This window comes from Entelurus aequoreus, linkage group LG17, assembly GCF_033978785.1.
Source record: "Entelurus aequoreus isolate RoL-2023_Sb linkage group LG17, RoL_Eaeq_v1.1, whole genome shotgun sequence".
Taxonomy (NCBI): domain Eukaryota; kingdom Metazoa; phylum Chordata; class Actinopteri; order Syngnathiformes; family Syngnathidae; genus Entelurus; species Entelurus aequoreus.
This window is the reverse complement of record NC_084747.1, coordinates 23053423-23071228: the sequence shown is the minus strand read 5'-3', so window position 1 is coordinate 23071228 and position 17806 is coordinate 23053423. Positions and strand designations below refer to the sequence as shown.

The 17806-nt window shown below is 41.7% G+C and overlaps 1 protein-coding gene across 1 annotated transcript in view; it reads left to right on the top strand.

The window, feature by feature from the left end:
* adam9 (ADAM metallopeptidase domain 9) overlaps positions 1 to 16876 on the top strand; it is a 37552-nt gene extending 20676 nt beyond the window's left edge. Inside the window, exons 12-24 of the mRNA XM_062025294.1 lie at positions 1459 to 1633; positions 1737 to 1829; positions 1893 to 1997; positions 5511 to 5601; positions 5665 to 5770; positions 5830 to 6013; positions 6078 to 6158; positions 6221 to 6326; positions 6386 to 6527; positions 15664 to 15766; positions 15848 to 15877; positions 15940 to 15998; positions 16065 to 16876. Of these exons, the coding sequence (XP_061881278.1) occupies positions 1459 to 1633; positions 1737 to 1829; positions 1893 to 1997; positions 5511 to 5601; positions 5665 to 5770; positions 5830 to 6013; positions 6078 to 6158; positions 6221 to 6326; positions 6386 to 6527; positions 15664 to 15766; positions 15848 to 15877; positions 15940 to 15998; positions 16065 to 16134 (1345 nt within the window). The 3' untranslated portion in view covers positions 16135 to 16876. The remainder of the gene's footprint in view (positions 1 to 1458; positions 1634 to 1736; positions 1830 to 1892; positions 1998 to 5510; positions 5602 to 5664; positions 5771 to 5829; positions 6014 to 6077; positions 6159 to 6220; positions 6327 to 6385; positions 6528 to 15663; positions 15767 to 15847; positions 15878 to 15939; positions 15999 to 16064) is intronic.
* Positions 16877 to 17806: the final 930 nt, after the last annotated feature.

Genomic DNA, 17806 nt, shown 5'->3' with positions numbered 1-17806 from the left:
CAACGCTTGAAAATTTGTCCCACGGACCGGGGGGTGAGGGGTGGGGGGGGTGTATTTAAAAAAAATTTTTTTTATTTTTTTATTTTATTTTTTTACATAAATAAATACAATCATGTGTGCTTACGGACTGTATCCCTGCAGACTGTATTGATCTATATTGATATATAATGTATATATTGTGATTTTTATGTTGATTTCATTAAAAAAAAAAAAAAAAAAAAATTTTATTATTTTTTAGTTTTATTTTTTTATTTATTTTTTACATAAATAAATACTATCATGTGTGCTTACGGACTGTATCCCTGCAGACTGTATTGATCTATATTGATATATAATGTATATATTGTGATTTTTATGTTGATTTCATTAAAAAAAATAAAAAAAAAAAAAATATTTTTTTTATTATTATTATTTTTTTTTACATAAATAAATACTATCATGTGTGCTTACGGACTGTATCCCTGCAGACTGTATTGATCTATATTGATATATAATGTATATATTGTGATTTTTATGTTGATTTCATTAAAAAAAAAAAAAAATAAAATAAAAAAAATATTTTTTTATTTTTTATTTTTTATTTTTTTACATAAATAAATACAATCATGTGTGCTTACGGACTGTATCCCTGCAGACTGTATTGATATATATTGATATATAATGTATATATTGTGATTTTTATGTTGATTTCATTAAAAAAAAAAATATATATATTTTTATTTTTTTATTTTTTTTATTTTATTTTTTTTACATAAATAAATACAATCATGTGTGCTTGCGGACTGTATCCCTGCAGACTGTATTGATCTATATTGATATATAATGTATATATTGTGATTTTTATGTTGATTTGATTAAAAAAAAAAAAAAAAAATTTTTTTTTTAAATTTCTTGTGCGGCCCGGTAGCAATCGGTCCGCGGACCGGTACCGGTCCGCGGACCGGTACCGGGCCGCGGACCGGTGGTTGGGGACCACTAGTGTACAGGACACGTGGCATGAAGAAGATTGATTGAATTGATTGGTATACAGTCCCTTAGCCAATCAGGGCACAGAACACAATGCACATTCATACACTGTAGAAAATTACACACACAAAAACAATCCATGTAACAGCGAGGCTGCGTAAAGTGAACCGTGTTGTAGTGAGGGAACACTGTATACTCTATTTATTTCCACATACAAAAGAGGCCTGGGTTGGATATGAAACATTTGGAATTGCACTGTTTACACGGACATGAAACAATGGGAATTGATCTGGAGTGTGAAGGACATGGTACTGACACTTACTTTATCACCTGCCCACAATGATGGACCACTGTTTGCTTGCCCCCAGGAATGTAGTCTTCCACCATCTGGGAAAAAACCTGTTATTTTGTACGACAGCAGATACTACACGGCCTTCTGACACCACTGCAGGAAGCAGAGAGCGTCACACCTCTGTTCACGTGTGCTTCCAGGAAAGATGCCACCGTCTTCAGCAGCTGCAGCGCCGACGACTTTGAGAAGATGATCCTGTTGACGGGGGGGTCGTGTCTACTGAACGTGCCGCAGCCCGACGAGGCGTACAGCGCCCCCTACTGCGGGAACAGACTGGTGGACTTTGGCGAGGAGTGCGACTGTGGATCGCAGAAGGTTGTGACCGCAGCTTTCGGAGGCAGATGCCACCCACATACAGCACCTAACTATGCGTGTGTGTGTGTGTGTGTGTGTGCGCGTGTGTGTGTGTGTGTGCCAGGAGTGTGAGAGCGACCCCTGCTGTGAGTTCAAGACATGCAGACTCAAGCCAGGATCTCAGTGTGCCGACGGAGAGTGCTGCTACAACTGTCAGGTACTGGAAGGAGGGAAGCGGTCACCATGGCAACCGACTGAGGCGTCTTTGTGTGCGCCGCAGTTCCGTCCGGGCGGCACCGTGTGTCGCTCCAGCACAGACGAGTGCGACCTGCCCGAGTTCTGTAACGGCTCGTCCTCGCTCTGTCAAAGTGACGTCTTCGTGCAGGTGAGACCGAGTCAGCGACAGCCATGACTGCCACCAGTTGCTTGTTACTTTTTCTGACCAAAGTAATACCTCTACACTCATCAACTTACAACAGAAACATGCTTTTATTTGTCAAAGTATAAGTTTGTGGCCATATATAGATATATATATATATAGATAGTACTTTATTGATTCCTTCAGGAGAGTTCCCTCAGGAAAATTAAAATCCCAGCAGCAGTGTACAGAATTGAGATGGAATTTAAAAAGTAAATAATGGGGGTATAAATGGAAACAAAATAGAAGAATATTACAATAGAATCAAAATAAAAAGCAACAATGAGAATAAAAATATAACAGTAAAATAAGAATATAACAAGAGAAACTAGGCAGTAGTGACCATGTTATGAAAAAGTATTGCATTGTTATTGTTATTGTCACACACCCCCCCCAAAAAAAAAGAGGAGTTGTACAGTCTAATGGCGTGTGGGACAAAGGAGTTTTATAGTCTTATTAGTCCTGCACTTGGGATGAAGCAGTCTAGCACTGAACATGCTCCTCTGGCTCCTGACAACACTATGCAGAGGGTGACTGGCATCATCCAGGATGCTCACCAGTTTGTCCACAGTCCTCTTCCCACTGAGTCCACTTTTATTCCCATCGTAGAACCTGATCAGTTTCTCCAGTCTGGAGCTGTCCTTCTTAGATGTACTGCCCCCCTCACCCCAGCACACTACCATGTAGTACAGAACCACATATACACTACCGTTCAAAAGTTTGGGGTCACCCAAACAATTTAGTGGAATAGCCTTCATTTCTAAGAACAAGAATAGACTGTGGAGTTTCAGATGAAAGTTATCTTTTTCTGGCCATTTTGAGCGTTTGAGCCCACAAATGTGATGCTCCAGAAACTCAATCTGCTCAAAAGGTCAGTTTTGTAGCTTCTGTAACAAGCTAAAGTGTTTTCAGATGTGTGAACATGATTGCACAAGGGTTTTCTAATCATCAATTAGCCTTCTGAGCCAATGAGCAAACACATTGTACCATTAGAACACTGGAGTGATAGTTTCTGGAAATGGGCCTGTATGTAGATATTGCACCAAAAAGCAGACATTTGCAGCTAGAATAGTCATTTACCACATTAGCAATGTATAGAGTGTATTTCTGTAAAGTTAAGACTAGTTTAAAGTTATCTTCATTGAAAAGTACAGTGCTTTTCCTTCAAAAATAAGGACATTTACATGTGACCCCAAACTTTTGAACGCTAGTGTATATATACATACATACATATATATATATATATATATATATAATGTGTATATATATATATATATATATATATATATGTATATGTATGTGTGGGAAAAAATCACAAGACTATTTCATCTCTGAAATGAGATGAAATAGTCTTGTGATTTTTTCCCACACATACATATTACGCCCTACCACGGTATCGAGCACTATTTTTTTGGATAATCTAATTAAGACATATATATACACACCGTAATTTCCGGACTATAAGCCGCACCAGCTAAATTTAGGGGAAAATACAGATTGCTCCATATATAAGCCGCACCCGACTATAAACCGCAGGGTTTAGATGTGTAATTAGCGTAGTATATAGTGTAATTAGCGTAGTATATAGTGTAATTAGCGTAGTATATAGTGTAATTAGCGTAGTATATAGTGTAATTAGCGTAGTATATAGTGTAATTAGCGTAGTATATAGTGTAATTTGCGTAGTAAATAGTGTAATTAGCGTAGTATATAGTGTAATTAGCGTAGTATATAGTGTAATTAGCGTAGTATATAGTGTAATTAGCGTAGTAAATAGTGTAATTAGCGTAGTATATAGTGTAATTAGCGTAGTATATAGTGTAATTAGCGTAGTATATAGTGTAATTAGCGTAGTATATAGTGTAATTAGCGTAGTATATAGGGGTTCCTGCTACCACGGAGGGAAATGTCGGGACAGAGATGACTGTTTGGGAACGCAAAGCGTCCCATTTATTAACAATAAATCTTTCAATCATCCAATCAAACTTTCACATCTTTTACATGGCGAACAGCATTCGTACAGAGTACAAATAATACAACGCTGCAAAGTAATACAAAGTGCTCGCCTGTACGTTATCCAAATAAGCAGCCTACCGGTATATGAAAAGTCAGTCTTTAATCATTGTGTCATCGTCTTCCTCCTGCGTACTAAAACCACCCAAATCCTCTTCGTCGGTGTCGGAGAAGAACAGGCCGTAAATAAGCCGCACCCTTGTATAAGCCGCAGGGACCAGAACGAGGGGGAAAAGTAGCGGCTTATAGTCCGGAAATTACGGTATATATATATATACATACATACATACACACACACATGTTACTTTGCATGCTGTCGGCTTTCGTCCCCCGGCCAATTTCTTAAGGCCGAAGCAGCCCCCCCAGTCTAGTGGTTTGGACCTGTCTTAGATTGTATTTACTTGTGGTTTGGACCTGTCTTAGATTGTGTTTACTTGTGGTTTGGACCTGTCTTAGATTGTATTTACTTGTGGTTTGGACCTGTCTTAGATTGTGTTTACTTGTGGTTTGGACCTGTCTTAGATTGTGTTTACTTGTGGTTTGGACCTGTCTTAGATTGTATTTACTTGTGGTTTGGACCTGTCTTAGATTGTGTTTACTTGTGGTTTGGACCTGTCTTAGATTGTGTTTACTTGTGGTTTGGACCTGTCTTAGATTGTATTTACTTGTGGTTTGGACCTGTCTTAGATTGTGTTTACTTGTGGTTTGGACCTGTCTTAGATTGTGTTTACTTGTGGTTTGGACCTGTCTTAGATTGTGTTTACTTGTGGTTTGGACCTGTCTTAGATTGTATTTACTTGTGGTTTGGACCTGTCTTAGATTGTGTTTACTTGTGGTTTGGACCTGTCTTAGATTGTATTTACTTGTGGTTTGGACCTGTCTTAGATTGTGTTTACTTGTGGTTTGGACCTGTCTTAGATTGTGTTTACTTGTGGTTTGGACCTGTCTTAGATTGTGTTTACTTGTGGTTTGGACCTGTCTTAGATTGTGTTTACTTGTGGTTAGGACCTGTCTTAGATTGTATTTACTTGTGGTTTGGACCTGTCTTAGATTGTATTTACTTGTGGTTTGGACCTGTCTTAGATTGTGTTTACTTGTGGTTTGGACCTGTCTTAGATTGTGTTTACTTGTGGTTTGGACCTGTCTTAGATTGTATTTACTTGTGGTTAGGACCTGTCTTAGATTGTATTTACTTGTGGTTTGGACCTGTCTTAGATTGTATTTAATTGTGGTTTGGACCTGTCTTAGATTGTGTTTACTTGGCACAAGACGCTGTCATGGCGGCTCTTCAGTGTCGATGGCGAACCTTCACTTCCATACTTGTGTTTCCCCCACGTGAAAGCAAGGTGAGATGTTGTTCCGCGTGCAAACACACGGCATGATGTCCAAGGTGGTAGCAGTCAGCCTACTGACCAATGATTGAGGAGATGGTGGAGCTGAGTAGTGACATGTGGGTGTTTGTGGCAGAACGGTCAGGCGTGCCGGAAGCAGCAGGCCTTCTGTTACAACGGCAGGTGTCGGCATGGCGAGGACCAGTGTCGGAGCATCTTCGGGCCCAGTAAGTAGTTCCGGGGTTGCGCGGTGGTGGCACATGCTCAGAGAAGGTGGCGTTCCTCCCCAGAGGCCAAGATGGCCCCCGAGATCTGCTTCAAAGACGTCAACAGCAAAGGCGATCGCTTCGGAAACTGCGGCTACCAGAACTACGGCTACAAGAAGTGCGAGAGCAGGTAACCACGGCGATGGTACACTCGCACCGACCCCGCACACTCACAGCCTGTCGCCGTAGAAACGCCATGTGCGGCAAGCTGCAGTGCTCCAACGTGCAGGGCGTGAAGGTGTTCGGCATCGACCCCTCCATCATCAGCACACCCATCGGCGGCGCCGTGTGCTCCGGGGTGGACTTCATGCTGGGATCAGACGTGCCGGACCCGGGAATGGTGAACGAAGGCACCAAGTGTGGCGAGGACAAGGTGAGGAGGGGGCGGGCACGGGGCGGCCATGTTGACAGCTGCTCTCCTCTGGTGTGGCGTTCAGGTGTGTCTGAACTTTGAGTGTCGCAGCGCCGACGTCCTGAACTTTGACTGCGACGTGGAGACGAAGTGTCACGGTCACGGGGTGAGACGCCTCCCGCGCTCCGTGCGCCGGCCCGGTCATGTGACCTCTCCCTCTTCATTTAGGTGTGCAACAACAACAAGAACTGTCATTGTGAGGACGGCTGGGCGCCGCCCTTCTGCCAGGTCAAAGGTTACGGGGGAAGCGTGGACAGCGGCCCCACCTGGAACGGTGCGTTGACCTCTCACCCCCGCGCCCGTGCAGGCTGTAACGCGTGCGTGTGCCCGCAGACAAAGACACCTCGCTGAGGGACGGCCTGCTGCTCTTCTTCTTCCTGCTCCTTCCCCTCGCCGCGCTGGGAGGCTTCCTGTTCCTGCGCAGGGAGCGGCTGCTGCGCCGCCTGGGCCGCAGGGGGCGCTCCCAAGGATACCAGTGAGTTGTCAATGTTCACCAGTAAGGCTGCAGCTAACGATTATTTTTCTATCGATTAATCTATAGATTATTTTTTCCGATTAATCGGTTAATCTATAGATTATTTTTTCGATTCATCTATAGATTATTTTTCCTTTTACCGATGATTTTTTATTTTATTTTATTTAAAATGAAGATGAAAAAATATAAGTAGGCCAGTTTTTTCAAAAGGCATGGCTTTTATTTACAAAAAAAAAGAAGTATGGCCACTCAGTCAACATTGACAACAACATGACTAAATATTCTGTAACAATGTAAACATTTAAAACTTTTAACATTTAACAAAATTAAAAGTAGCTTATTTGCTTTTTAATGTGCAAATATAAAAGTCAACATCCAGTGCAAATCTTAATATTCTGCAATAGTATAAGCATTTCCAAAGTAAAAGTATTGCTTATTTTGCTTTAAAATGTGCAAAAATAAAGATAAACATCCAATACAAAAAAGTGCAAAACGAAATATTCTGTAACAACAGTGTAAACATTTCAACAAAAGTGAAAGTATTGCTTATTTGCTAAAATGTGCAAAAATAAAGATAAACATCCAATACAAAAAAGTGCCAATCTAAATATTCTGGAGCACTGTAAACATTAAGTATTGCTTTTAAAATGTGCAAAATAAACATCCAGTCCAACACAGTACACAATAACCAATTCTACTCATTCCAGTCAGTGACTAACAGTTGTAATGAAGAAAGGTTAGCATGTCTACTTGCTTTGCTTCTTTTCTTGTTTACAATATTCCCAGCAGCTGAAAATAGGCGCTCAGAAGGGGTCGATGTGGCTGGAACTGAGAGCTAATTAGCCTTCACCTCAAACCAGGACTGCGAGTGAGCTGAGCTGCAGTTGAAGTTTCTAGAAGGTCAACGGGCTCATAGTGATGTTACTAGTAGTTGACTGGGAGGTGTTTATTATCATTTGGGGAGAGTCCGCTGCCTGATGCTCACCTGCTAAACAACTATCTGCTCCACGCTGAAGCGCTGACTACATGCGCTCTGAATACACACTGCTGATTGGCTGATAATGCTTCGTGTGTACCAATCAGATGGTTGTGTGGGTGGGACAATGCTGCGTGTGTACCAATCAGATGGTTGTGTGGGTGGGACAATGCTGCGTGTGTACCAATCAGATGGTTGTGTGGGTGGGACAATGCTGCGTGTGTACCAATCAGATGGTTGTGTGGGTGGGACAATGCTGCGTGTGTACCAATCAGATGGTTGTGTGGGTGGGACAATGCTGCGTGTGTACCAATCAGATGGTTGTGTGGGTGGGACAATGCTGCGTGTGTACCAATCAGATGGTTGTGTGGGTGGGACAATGCTGCGTGTGTACCAATCAGATGGTTGTGTGGGTGGGACAATGCTGCGTGCTGAGACAGAGGAGCAAAGCAACTTGTTAAGACTTTAGCAGCTAAAGTTAGCTTTAGCTTAGAAACTCGTTCGGTACACCCCCGTACCGAACCGAAAGCCCCGTACCGAAACGGTTCAATACAAAACACATACCGTTACACCCCTAGCAGATACAAATGACACATTCATGTTTTTGTGTAATGATGACAAAGTATGCTCACGCGGACGATTGACTAGTTGATGGTTTTCTTTTCAAATGTTGGTTCATAGCCGTTGTGCTGCTATGATAGGCCATTTCCGCTCGACACAGTGTGCATACAACAACATTATTAGGCTGTGTATTGAAATACTCCCACACTTTTGACCACTTTTGGCGTGCGTTTTTCCCCCTCGCTCGCACAGTCTGCTTTGCGCTCCGCCATGACGGTAGTGTGACGTAATTATGCGACGCGTCGACGCACAAAAACGGCGTCGACGTATTTACATAACCGATGACGTCGACTATGTCGACGCGTCGTTTCAGCCTTATTCACCACATAATCATGCCTTAGCTTTAACGAGACCCGTTTGACCCTCAGCCCGCTCCGTAGCATAGGAAAATGTTGGGAAAGCACAAAGAAAAGGGGACACTATGGAAATCCCAAGTCCAGAAGCACATAAGTCCTTCTCCCGACGAGACAAGACTGTTTCCATCCATGTTCATTCACTGCAGCGCTGCGTGCATTCAGAGGGGGCGGAGCTTCACTTCCATGGCTTCATTTCAGTTTACTGCATTGACAAGACAAAATGGAGATTGTTACTATAATTGCTTTAGTACAGGCCTGGGCAATTATTTTGACTCAGGGGCCAAATTTAGAGAAAAAAATGTGTCTGGGGGCCGGTATATCTATTTTGAGGAAAACTAATACAAACCCTCACAATAAAGTCTGATTGAATGCTAAAAATGTTATGACAGACCGCATTAAAAACGGAATGGAATTTTTATTGTTTTCTATGAAGGATAAAACCCTGAATATTGAGAACATATGAACGTCACACCCCCTCTCCATACACATGTTTTACAATCAAGCCAAATGCAGCAAACATAGGGAAATATGAACGTGAAGGGTAAAAAAACAACCAAAAAACATCAACAATCTGATATATGTGATACATCACTAAGCTTTAGAACTTTCTTGTAAAAATCTCCTTCCGCGTCTGTCCCTGACACCCAATCCAATCCACTTTATTTATATAGCACATTTACACAACAAGAATGTTTCCAATGTGCTGCACAGCCATGATAAAAACAATATTAAAAACGATATTAAAAATAATATTAAAAACAATATTATGCTACGCCAATGACTGAATAAAAACAAAGAATAAATGAATAGAAAACCAATACAGAGACAATATAAAAAATAAATATGATTAAAAACGATTTTAAAGGGTAAAACCAATTAAAACAGTAAAATAGACATCAAAATGTATAACCCTAACCCTAACCACACAGGACAACAGAGGACAGAAGACCACACAACTCACGTAGTGTTAAAAGCCAAAGAATAAAAGTGGGTCTTAAGACGAGACTTAAAACACTCCACTGTGGGAGCAGTTTGAACATGGAGGGGCAGAAAGTTCCAGAGCTTAGGGCCGACCACAGAGAAGGCCCTGTCTCCCCTGGTTTTAAAGGCCTACTGAAATGATTTTTTTTTATTTCAACGAGGATAGCAGATCCATTCTATGTGTCATACTTGATCATTTGGCGATATTGCCATATTTTTGCTGAAAGGATTTAGTAGAGAAAATCGACGATAAAGTTCGCAACTTTTGCTCGCTGATAAAAAAAAGACTTGCCTGTAGCGGAAGTAGCGTGACGTCACAGGAGCTAGTATTCCTCACAATTCCCCGTTGTTTACAATGGAGCGAGAGAGATTCGGACCGAGAAAGTGACGATTACCCCATTAATTTGAGCGAGGATGAAAGATTTGTGGATGAGGAACGTTACAGTGAAGAACTAGAGGCAGTGATGGACGTATCTTTTTTTGCTCTGACCGTAACTTAGGTACAAGCTGGCTCATTGGATTCCACACTCTCCTTTTTCTATTGTGGATCACAGATTTGTATTTTAAACCACCTGGGATACTATATCCTCTTGAAAATGAGAGTCGAGAACGCAAAATGGACATTCACAGTGACTTTTATCTCCACGACAATACATCGGCGAAATGCTTTAGCTACGAGCTAACGTGATAGCATCGTGCTTTAACTGCATATACAAACAAAAGAAATAAACCCCTGACTGGAAGGATAGATAGAAAATCACCAATACTATTAAACCGTGGACATGTAAATACACGGTTAATGCTTTCCAGCCTGGCGAAGGTTAACAATGCTGTGCTAACGACGCCATTGAAGCTAACTTAGCAACTTAGCAACGGGACCTCACAGAGCTATGCTAAAAACATTAGCTCTCCACCTACGCCAGCCAGCCCTCATCTGCTCATCAACACCCGTGCTCACCTGCGTTCCAGCGATCGGCAGAAGGACGAAGGACTTCACCCGATGCGTTTGGCGGCCCGGAGACGTAGGAAGTCAAGGTGAGGTCGGCGGCTAACGCGGCTAACGCGGCTAGCGCGGCTAGCGCTCCAACAAAGTCCTCCTGGTTGTGTTGCTGTAGTCCGCTGCTAATACACCGATCCCACCTACAACTGTCTTCTTTGCAGCCTTCATTGTTCATTAAACAAATTGCAAAAGATGTCCAGAATACTGTGGAATTATGAAATGATAACAGAGCTTTTTGTATAGGATTCTACGGGTACCATAACTTCCGTTACTCGGACTTCGTCACGCGCATACGTCATCATACCGCGACGTTTCAGCCGGATATTTCCCGGGAAGTTTTAAAATGTCACTTTATAAGTTAACCCGGCCGTATTGGCATGTGTTGCAATGTTAAGATGTCATCATTGATATATAAACTATCAGACTGCGTGGTCGCTAGTAGTGGCTTTCAGTAGGCCTTTAAGTCTCGTCCTGGGCACGACGAGCTGGAGCTGGCTCTCGGACCCACATTTCAGGCTCTGGAAAGACTCTGTGGAAACGCTCCCCACCCACACTGCCTGGTGCCTCGTCTGACCTGCTGTGACGCAGATTACCATAGTAACTAGTAGGGTTGTACGGTATACGGGTATTAGTATAGTACCGCGATACTAATTAATCATATTCTGTACCATACCGCCTCTGAAAAGTACCGGTCCGCCACACCCTAAGATTTTTGGTTAAAATAAAGCCAATAATGCAATTTTTTCTGGTCCCGTTTTTTTAGAAAAGTATCGAAAAGTACCGAAAAGTATCGAAATAATATTGGTATCAGGACAACACTAGTCACTAAAATATCATGCAAAAGCGCAGATTCCAAGCATTGAAAGACTTAGTATAGTTGAAGACTTACGGCCATTAGAAAACATGAGTGCACATCATAATGGCAGCTACACTTTACATCTTAAAGATATAAAAATATAATTTGGGAATGTCCGGCGGGCCAGATTGAAACCCTTAACGGGCCGCATGTGGCCCCCGGGCCTTCATTTGCCCAGGTCTGGGCTAGTAAGTCGGGATACAAATATAGATAGTAGGCAGTAGGGTTGCCTGATACCAATCACTTGGTACCGGTACCAAAATGTAGTTCAGTACTTTTCAAAATAAAGGGGACCACGACAATATTTCATTATTGGCTGTAGATACATTAAACATACGTTGCTTATTGCAATCAAAGAACAATGTATGCATGAAAGAAACATTTTAGTAGTAAGTAAACAAAGAAAGACATATTGTGTCACCTGCTCAGTGGCCTAGTGGTTAGAGTGTCCGCCCTGAGATGGGTAGGTCGTGAGTTCAAACCCCGGCCGAGTCATACCAAAGACTATAAAAATGGGAGCCGTTACCTCCCTGCTTGGCACTCAGCATCAAGGCTTGGAATTGGGCGTGCACGAAGTGGAGAATCTAATGTGACGCCATATATACATTCAATGTCAGCTAACGCTAGCTATCCAAATTGCTATTATTAGCTAACAACACTAAAAGCTAATGCGCGTGCATGTGTTACACACCTGCGTAATTAGGTAGTAGAAGCCGTAAAATGGCAGGGCGGTATAGCTCGGTTGGTAGAGCGGCCGTGCCAGCAACTTGAGGGTTCCAGGTTTGATCCCCGCTTCCGCCATCCCAGTCACTGCCGTTGTGTCCTTTGGGCGAGACACTTTACCCACCTGCCCCCAGTGCCACCCACACTGCTTTAAATGTCACTTAGATATTGGCTTTCACTATGTAAAAGCGCTTTGAGTCACTAGAGAAAAGCGCTATATAAATATACTTCACCTCACTTCACATATACTTTGTAAGATGCGTTGTAAAAGTGTGGCCGTCTAGGCATGTGTGTGACAAACAGCCCCTTTAAGTCATGCAGCGACATGAAGACCATCAACTTGTACATGTCAAGTACACAATACCACAATAGAAGCATAACCAAACATCTCTGACAATCAAACAAGATCGTAACAATCCACATTTGGGGGCTTTAATGCGCGAAACTGCTATCTAAACATGGTGTAGCACCCTCCCTCTGAATGCAAGTGCTCCTACAGCAGGAATACAAACTCCGTGTTCCCTACAAAATGTGGCAAAACACAAACAGCTCATTTTGATATTGTCAATAAAAGCCTGTTTAACTTGTGTAGTTTAAAGGAGCATAATGTTTGAAAAACATTTATTTCAAACTGTTTGTCCAGTAACTTGGAACATTATCTGTCTCAGGTACACTTAGTAGACCGTCCTAAGACACAAACTCTTTCATTTATCTCCGCTATTTGGGCTCTTTGAAACACAAAGATTATAAAAACAAAAAAAGGAACTTTTTGATGTGTTTTCAGCCATCTTGAATCCAACATGCGATGCGGTATACTCTTCCTACACCACTAGTTGGCAGTCTAATGTCCTCGTACCTGAGAAAAAGTGTTGTATTGTGGTTTATGTAACCAAAAAGGTCCTTGCGTGATGAAAAAATATATCCATCTGCGGTTAAAGGCCTACTGAAAGCCACTACTAGCGAGCACGCAGTCTGATAGTTTATATATCAATGATGACATCTTAACATTGCAACACATGCCAATACGGCCGGGTTAACTTATAAAGTGACATTTTAAAATTCCCGCCACACTTCCGCTTGAAAAACTCCTTTGGATATGATTTATGTGCGTGACGTAGGGATGGGCGATACCGCACTTTTAGGATTCGATACGATACCGATACTTTTTCTTGCATTTTCATCGATACCGACACCGATACCAATAATTTCTTATTGGCAATTTTTTGTCAGTCAAAAATATTATTACTATTGTTATTATTTAAGACAAATCACAAGACAAATACAGACCATTTATACCACATTTACTATGGTCAATATATAATAAAAGTAAAATTAAAATAAATAACATAAATATGAAAAATAAATTAAATATTATATATAATAATAACTATACATTATATATTATAATAATTAAATATTAGGGCTTTCCAATTAACAGTCAAATCCGAATTGCAAGAAGCTGCAGTTATTTTTTAAAGTTTGTGATATAATTAGCAATTAATGAAATATGAAATAGGCTAATGTTTTCGAAATGTAAGAAATCATGTAACAGATTAAAACCAAAATCACATTCAATCATATATTCAAGATTTTCTTGGAAAAAAATAAAACTGTAATGCAAAGATGAAGAATCTCCAAATTGTATCTCTTATCTTGTTTTAAATACTCAAGCAATTTTCAACTAACAGTAAATTCTCCTGTGTGGAAATTATTTGAATTTAGGATAATCATTTAAACAAAAATATTCAGTAAATATTACAAAAAAAACAAAACAAACAATGCCTGTTTTAAGTCAACAATTGGACAACACTGGATATGTCGGCTGGCTGTGTGTGTGTGTGTGTGTGTGTGTGTGTGTGTGTGTTGCACGTTGACGACGCTCATTGGCTGTCTCCTGTCACGTGACTGGGCCAGCTCTATACTCTGCCAGGTACAGGTGTGTCCCAGCACATAGGAAGTTAAGTAAGTCATCAAAAACATCTGAAAGTGATGCTTGCACCCCCCACACGCCCTTTTTTGGTTTATATCCATATTTTTTTCAGAAAAGTGATGCCAAATGAGTAGCGTGTGAGTATCGATATATCGATACCACAGGATCGATACGCACATCCCTAGCGTGACGTCACAAAAGCAACGGAAGTGGTTGGACCCATCGGACCCGATAGAAAAGCCTCTTGTTTTCTTCGACAAAATTCCACAGTATTGTGGACATCTGTGTTGGTGAATCTTTTGCAATTAGTTTAATGAACAATGGAGGCTGCAAAGAAGAACGTTGTAGGTGGGATGGATCGGTGTATTAGCGGCTAAGTACAATACTGTAATATCTGTGATATTTGCATTAGTGTACTGTGTCTTTAAGGGTTTGGGGAACACGCATGTGCGAGTGAGTTGGCGGAGAACTTGAGTGTGTGAGCATGAGTTGTGGCTAACAGCAGCTCGTGTATGTGTGTGCGTTACTTTTTGAACTACAACCAGTTAGCGCTTGTTAATAAAGCGATTGAGCAGCGCTTCCTCGTCTGTGTGACTCCTTCTCCACTGCGGGGCATTACAATACTTACAGCAACACAACAAGGACTACTTACTACGCCTAGCCCATGCTTGCCGCCAAACCCACGGGTGAAGTCCTTCGTCGCGCCGTCGATCGCTGGAACGCAGGTGAGCACGGGTGTTGATGGGAAGATGAGGGCTGGCTGGCGTAGGTGGAGCGCTAATGTTTTTATCATAGTTCTGTGAGGTTTCAGGCACAACACCGGTTGCTAAGTTGCTAAGTTAGCCTTAGCGTCGTTAGCAACAGCATTGTTAAGCCTGAGAATTTTTAACCGTGTAGTTACATGTACATGGTTTAATAGTATTGTTGATCTTCTGTCTATCCTTCCAGTCAGGGGTTTATTTATTTTGTTTCTATCTTCATTTGAGAACGATGCTATCACGTTAGCTCAGTAGCTAAGTGTGTCACCGATGTATTGTCGTGGGGATAAAAGTCACTTTAAATGTCCATTTCGCGTGCTCGACTCTCATTTTCAAGAGGATATAGTATCCCAGGTGGTTTAAAATACAAATCCGTGATCCACAATAGAAAAAGGAGAGAGTGTGGAATCCAATGAGCCAGCTTGTACCTAAGTTACGGTCAGAGCGAAAAAAGATACGTCCTGCACTGCCTCTCTAGTCCTTCACTGTAACGTTCCTCATCCACGAATCTTTCATCCTCGCTCAAATTAATGGGGTAATCGTCACTTTGTCGCTCCGAATCTCTCTCGCTCCATTGTAAACAACGGGGAATTGTGAGGAATACTAGCTCCTGTGACGTCACGCTACTTCCGCTACAGGCAAGGCTTTTTTTTTATTAGCGAGCAAAAGTTGCGAACTTTATCGTCGATTTTCTCTACTAAATCCTTTCAGCAAAAATATGGCAATATCGCGAAATGATCAAGTATGACACATAGAATGGATCTGCTATTCCCGTTTAAATAAAAAAAAATCATTTCAGTAGGTCTTTAATTTTCCAGTTAAATATGAACAATTGTTGTAATTGTTTGACAGCCTTATTCTGAAGTCTCTGTGATGTCATCAATTAGCTCCTCCCACAAACACATGAACATTTGCAACTCTCGCCCCGCCTCCAGGCCCGATGGCGCGGCGTCTGCCAATCCCAGTAGAGGACCGCCTCCCCGGGCTCAGCCACCATCTTTTGCCCGGGACAACGGCAACAACATCCTGCGAGACGGGGTGAGGCGTGTGTCTTACGTGTTGCGCGTGGCTTCGTCCCCGTTCAAATCCTCACCAATTCTTCTTCTGCCCGTCTTGTAGCGTCATGGTCAACTGCTGCCTCCGCACAAGGTGAACGCTTTTGTTCGTGGTCACTATGGCGACCGCGCGTGTAACACTGTGTGTGTGTTTAGGTGGTGGAGACCAGCAGCCCCACCCCTTCATACAGCGCGAGGCCGCCGCCGCCGCCCCTGTAAGCATCAACACCACGTGACCTCGCTATATGACATTTGACGCGTGTCTGCTTTCTGCTACCCAGGAAACCCAAACCGCCCGCCGCGTCACAGCCTCTGGTGCCTCAAAGACCTGCCCCTCTGCCGCCTGTTTAACCATCCAGGTGGCCCCGCCCACCACGCCAGGACTTCACATCGCCTCCTTTTACCTCAGCCCCGCCCACTCTGAGCTGTTCCCTCGCGACAGCCGGGAAGCACGCCCGGATGCTAGTTTGCGAGCATGTGCGGCACGCAACGACGTCCTCTCCGATTGGGCGGGAGGCGGAGCCTGCACGCTTGTTGACTGAAAACACTGGTCTGCACTGTCACTGGAATGTAAAACCCCAGCATGCAACGCGGCGTGGGGGTACGATGACATAACTGCGCTGGGAAGCACCCCGTCTCCCCGAAACATCCTTGACCCTCGCCACACCTGCCGCGTGGAACCGGGAGGCGTCAGTGACTGGACCAACAGGCCCCAAGTGGGGAAAGGAACACACCTTGGCATACCTGCCACAGAACGGACACAAAATGGAGGCTACAAGTGCTTGGTACTTGACATCACACCAAACGTGCGACGCCCGCATTGCTATCTTATTTTCCCTCCGCTTTTGTGATATAATCAAGTGAGCTGAGTTTTTTTCTGTACGTTTCCAACATTTCACAGCCCGCGTCTTTACAAACACATTGGCTTCATGTAATGTCCTCGCTATTGCTACTGCCTCATTCTCACTTTAGGAGGCCTTGCACATGGCTGGTTACCATAGTAACCACTTCAAACGAGGATGCTCGTGGTGCACATACACGTAAAAATGACATTTAAACCGCGCTATGTAATCATTAAATATATTTTATGTGACTGTTCAATCAGTGTATTTTATATAAAGGCTCTTCGTTGTAGGAACCTTTTTTTTAAAAAAATTTTTTAAATTTTATAAACCTTTATTTATAAATTCCAACATTTACAAACAGTTGAGAAATAAGCAAAAACAGTACAAAACAGCCCAGGGGGTTGTAAGTTCAAAGTAACTAAAATAAAATGCTATATAAATATATATATATATATACACTAGCGTTCAAAAGTTTGGGGTCACATTGAAATGTCCTTATTTTTGAAGGAAAAGCACTGTACTTTTCAATGAAGATAACTTTAAACTAGTCTTAACTTGAAAGAAATACACTCTATACCAGGGGTCAGCAACCTTTTTGAAAGCAAGAGCTACTTCTTGGGTAGTGATTAATGCGAAGGGCTACCAGTTTGATACACACTTAAATAAATTGCCAGAAATAGCCAATTTGCTCAATTTACCTTTAACTCTATGTTATTATTAATGATATTTACACTTAATTTAACGGTTTAAAAGAGAAGAAAACACGAAAAAAATGAAAATTAAATTTTGAAACATAGTTTATCTTCAATTTCGACCCTTTAAAATTCAAAATTCAACCGAAAAAAAGAAGAGAAAAACTAGCTAATTCTGAATTTTTAAAAAAAAGAATTTATGGAACATCATTAGTAATTTTTCCTGATTAAGATTAATTTTAGAATTTTGATGACATGTTTTAAATAGGTTAAAATCCAATCTACACTTTGTTAGAATATATAACAAATTGGACCAAGCTATATTTCTAACAAAGACAAATCATTATTTCTTCTAGATTTTCCAGAACAAAAATTTTAAAAGAAATTCAAAAGACTTTGAAATAAGATTTAAATTTGATTCTACAGATTTTCTAGATTTGCCAGAATAATTTTTTTGAATTTATATCATAAGTTTGAAGAAATATT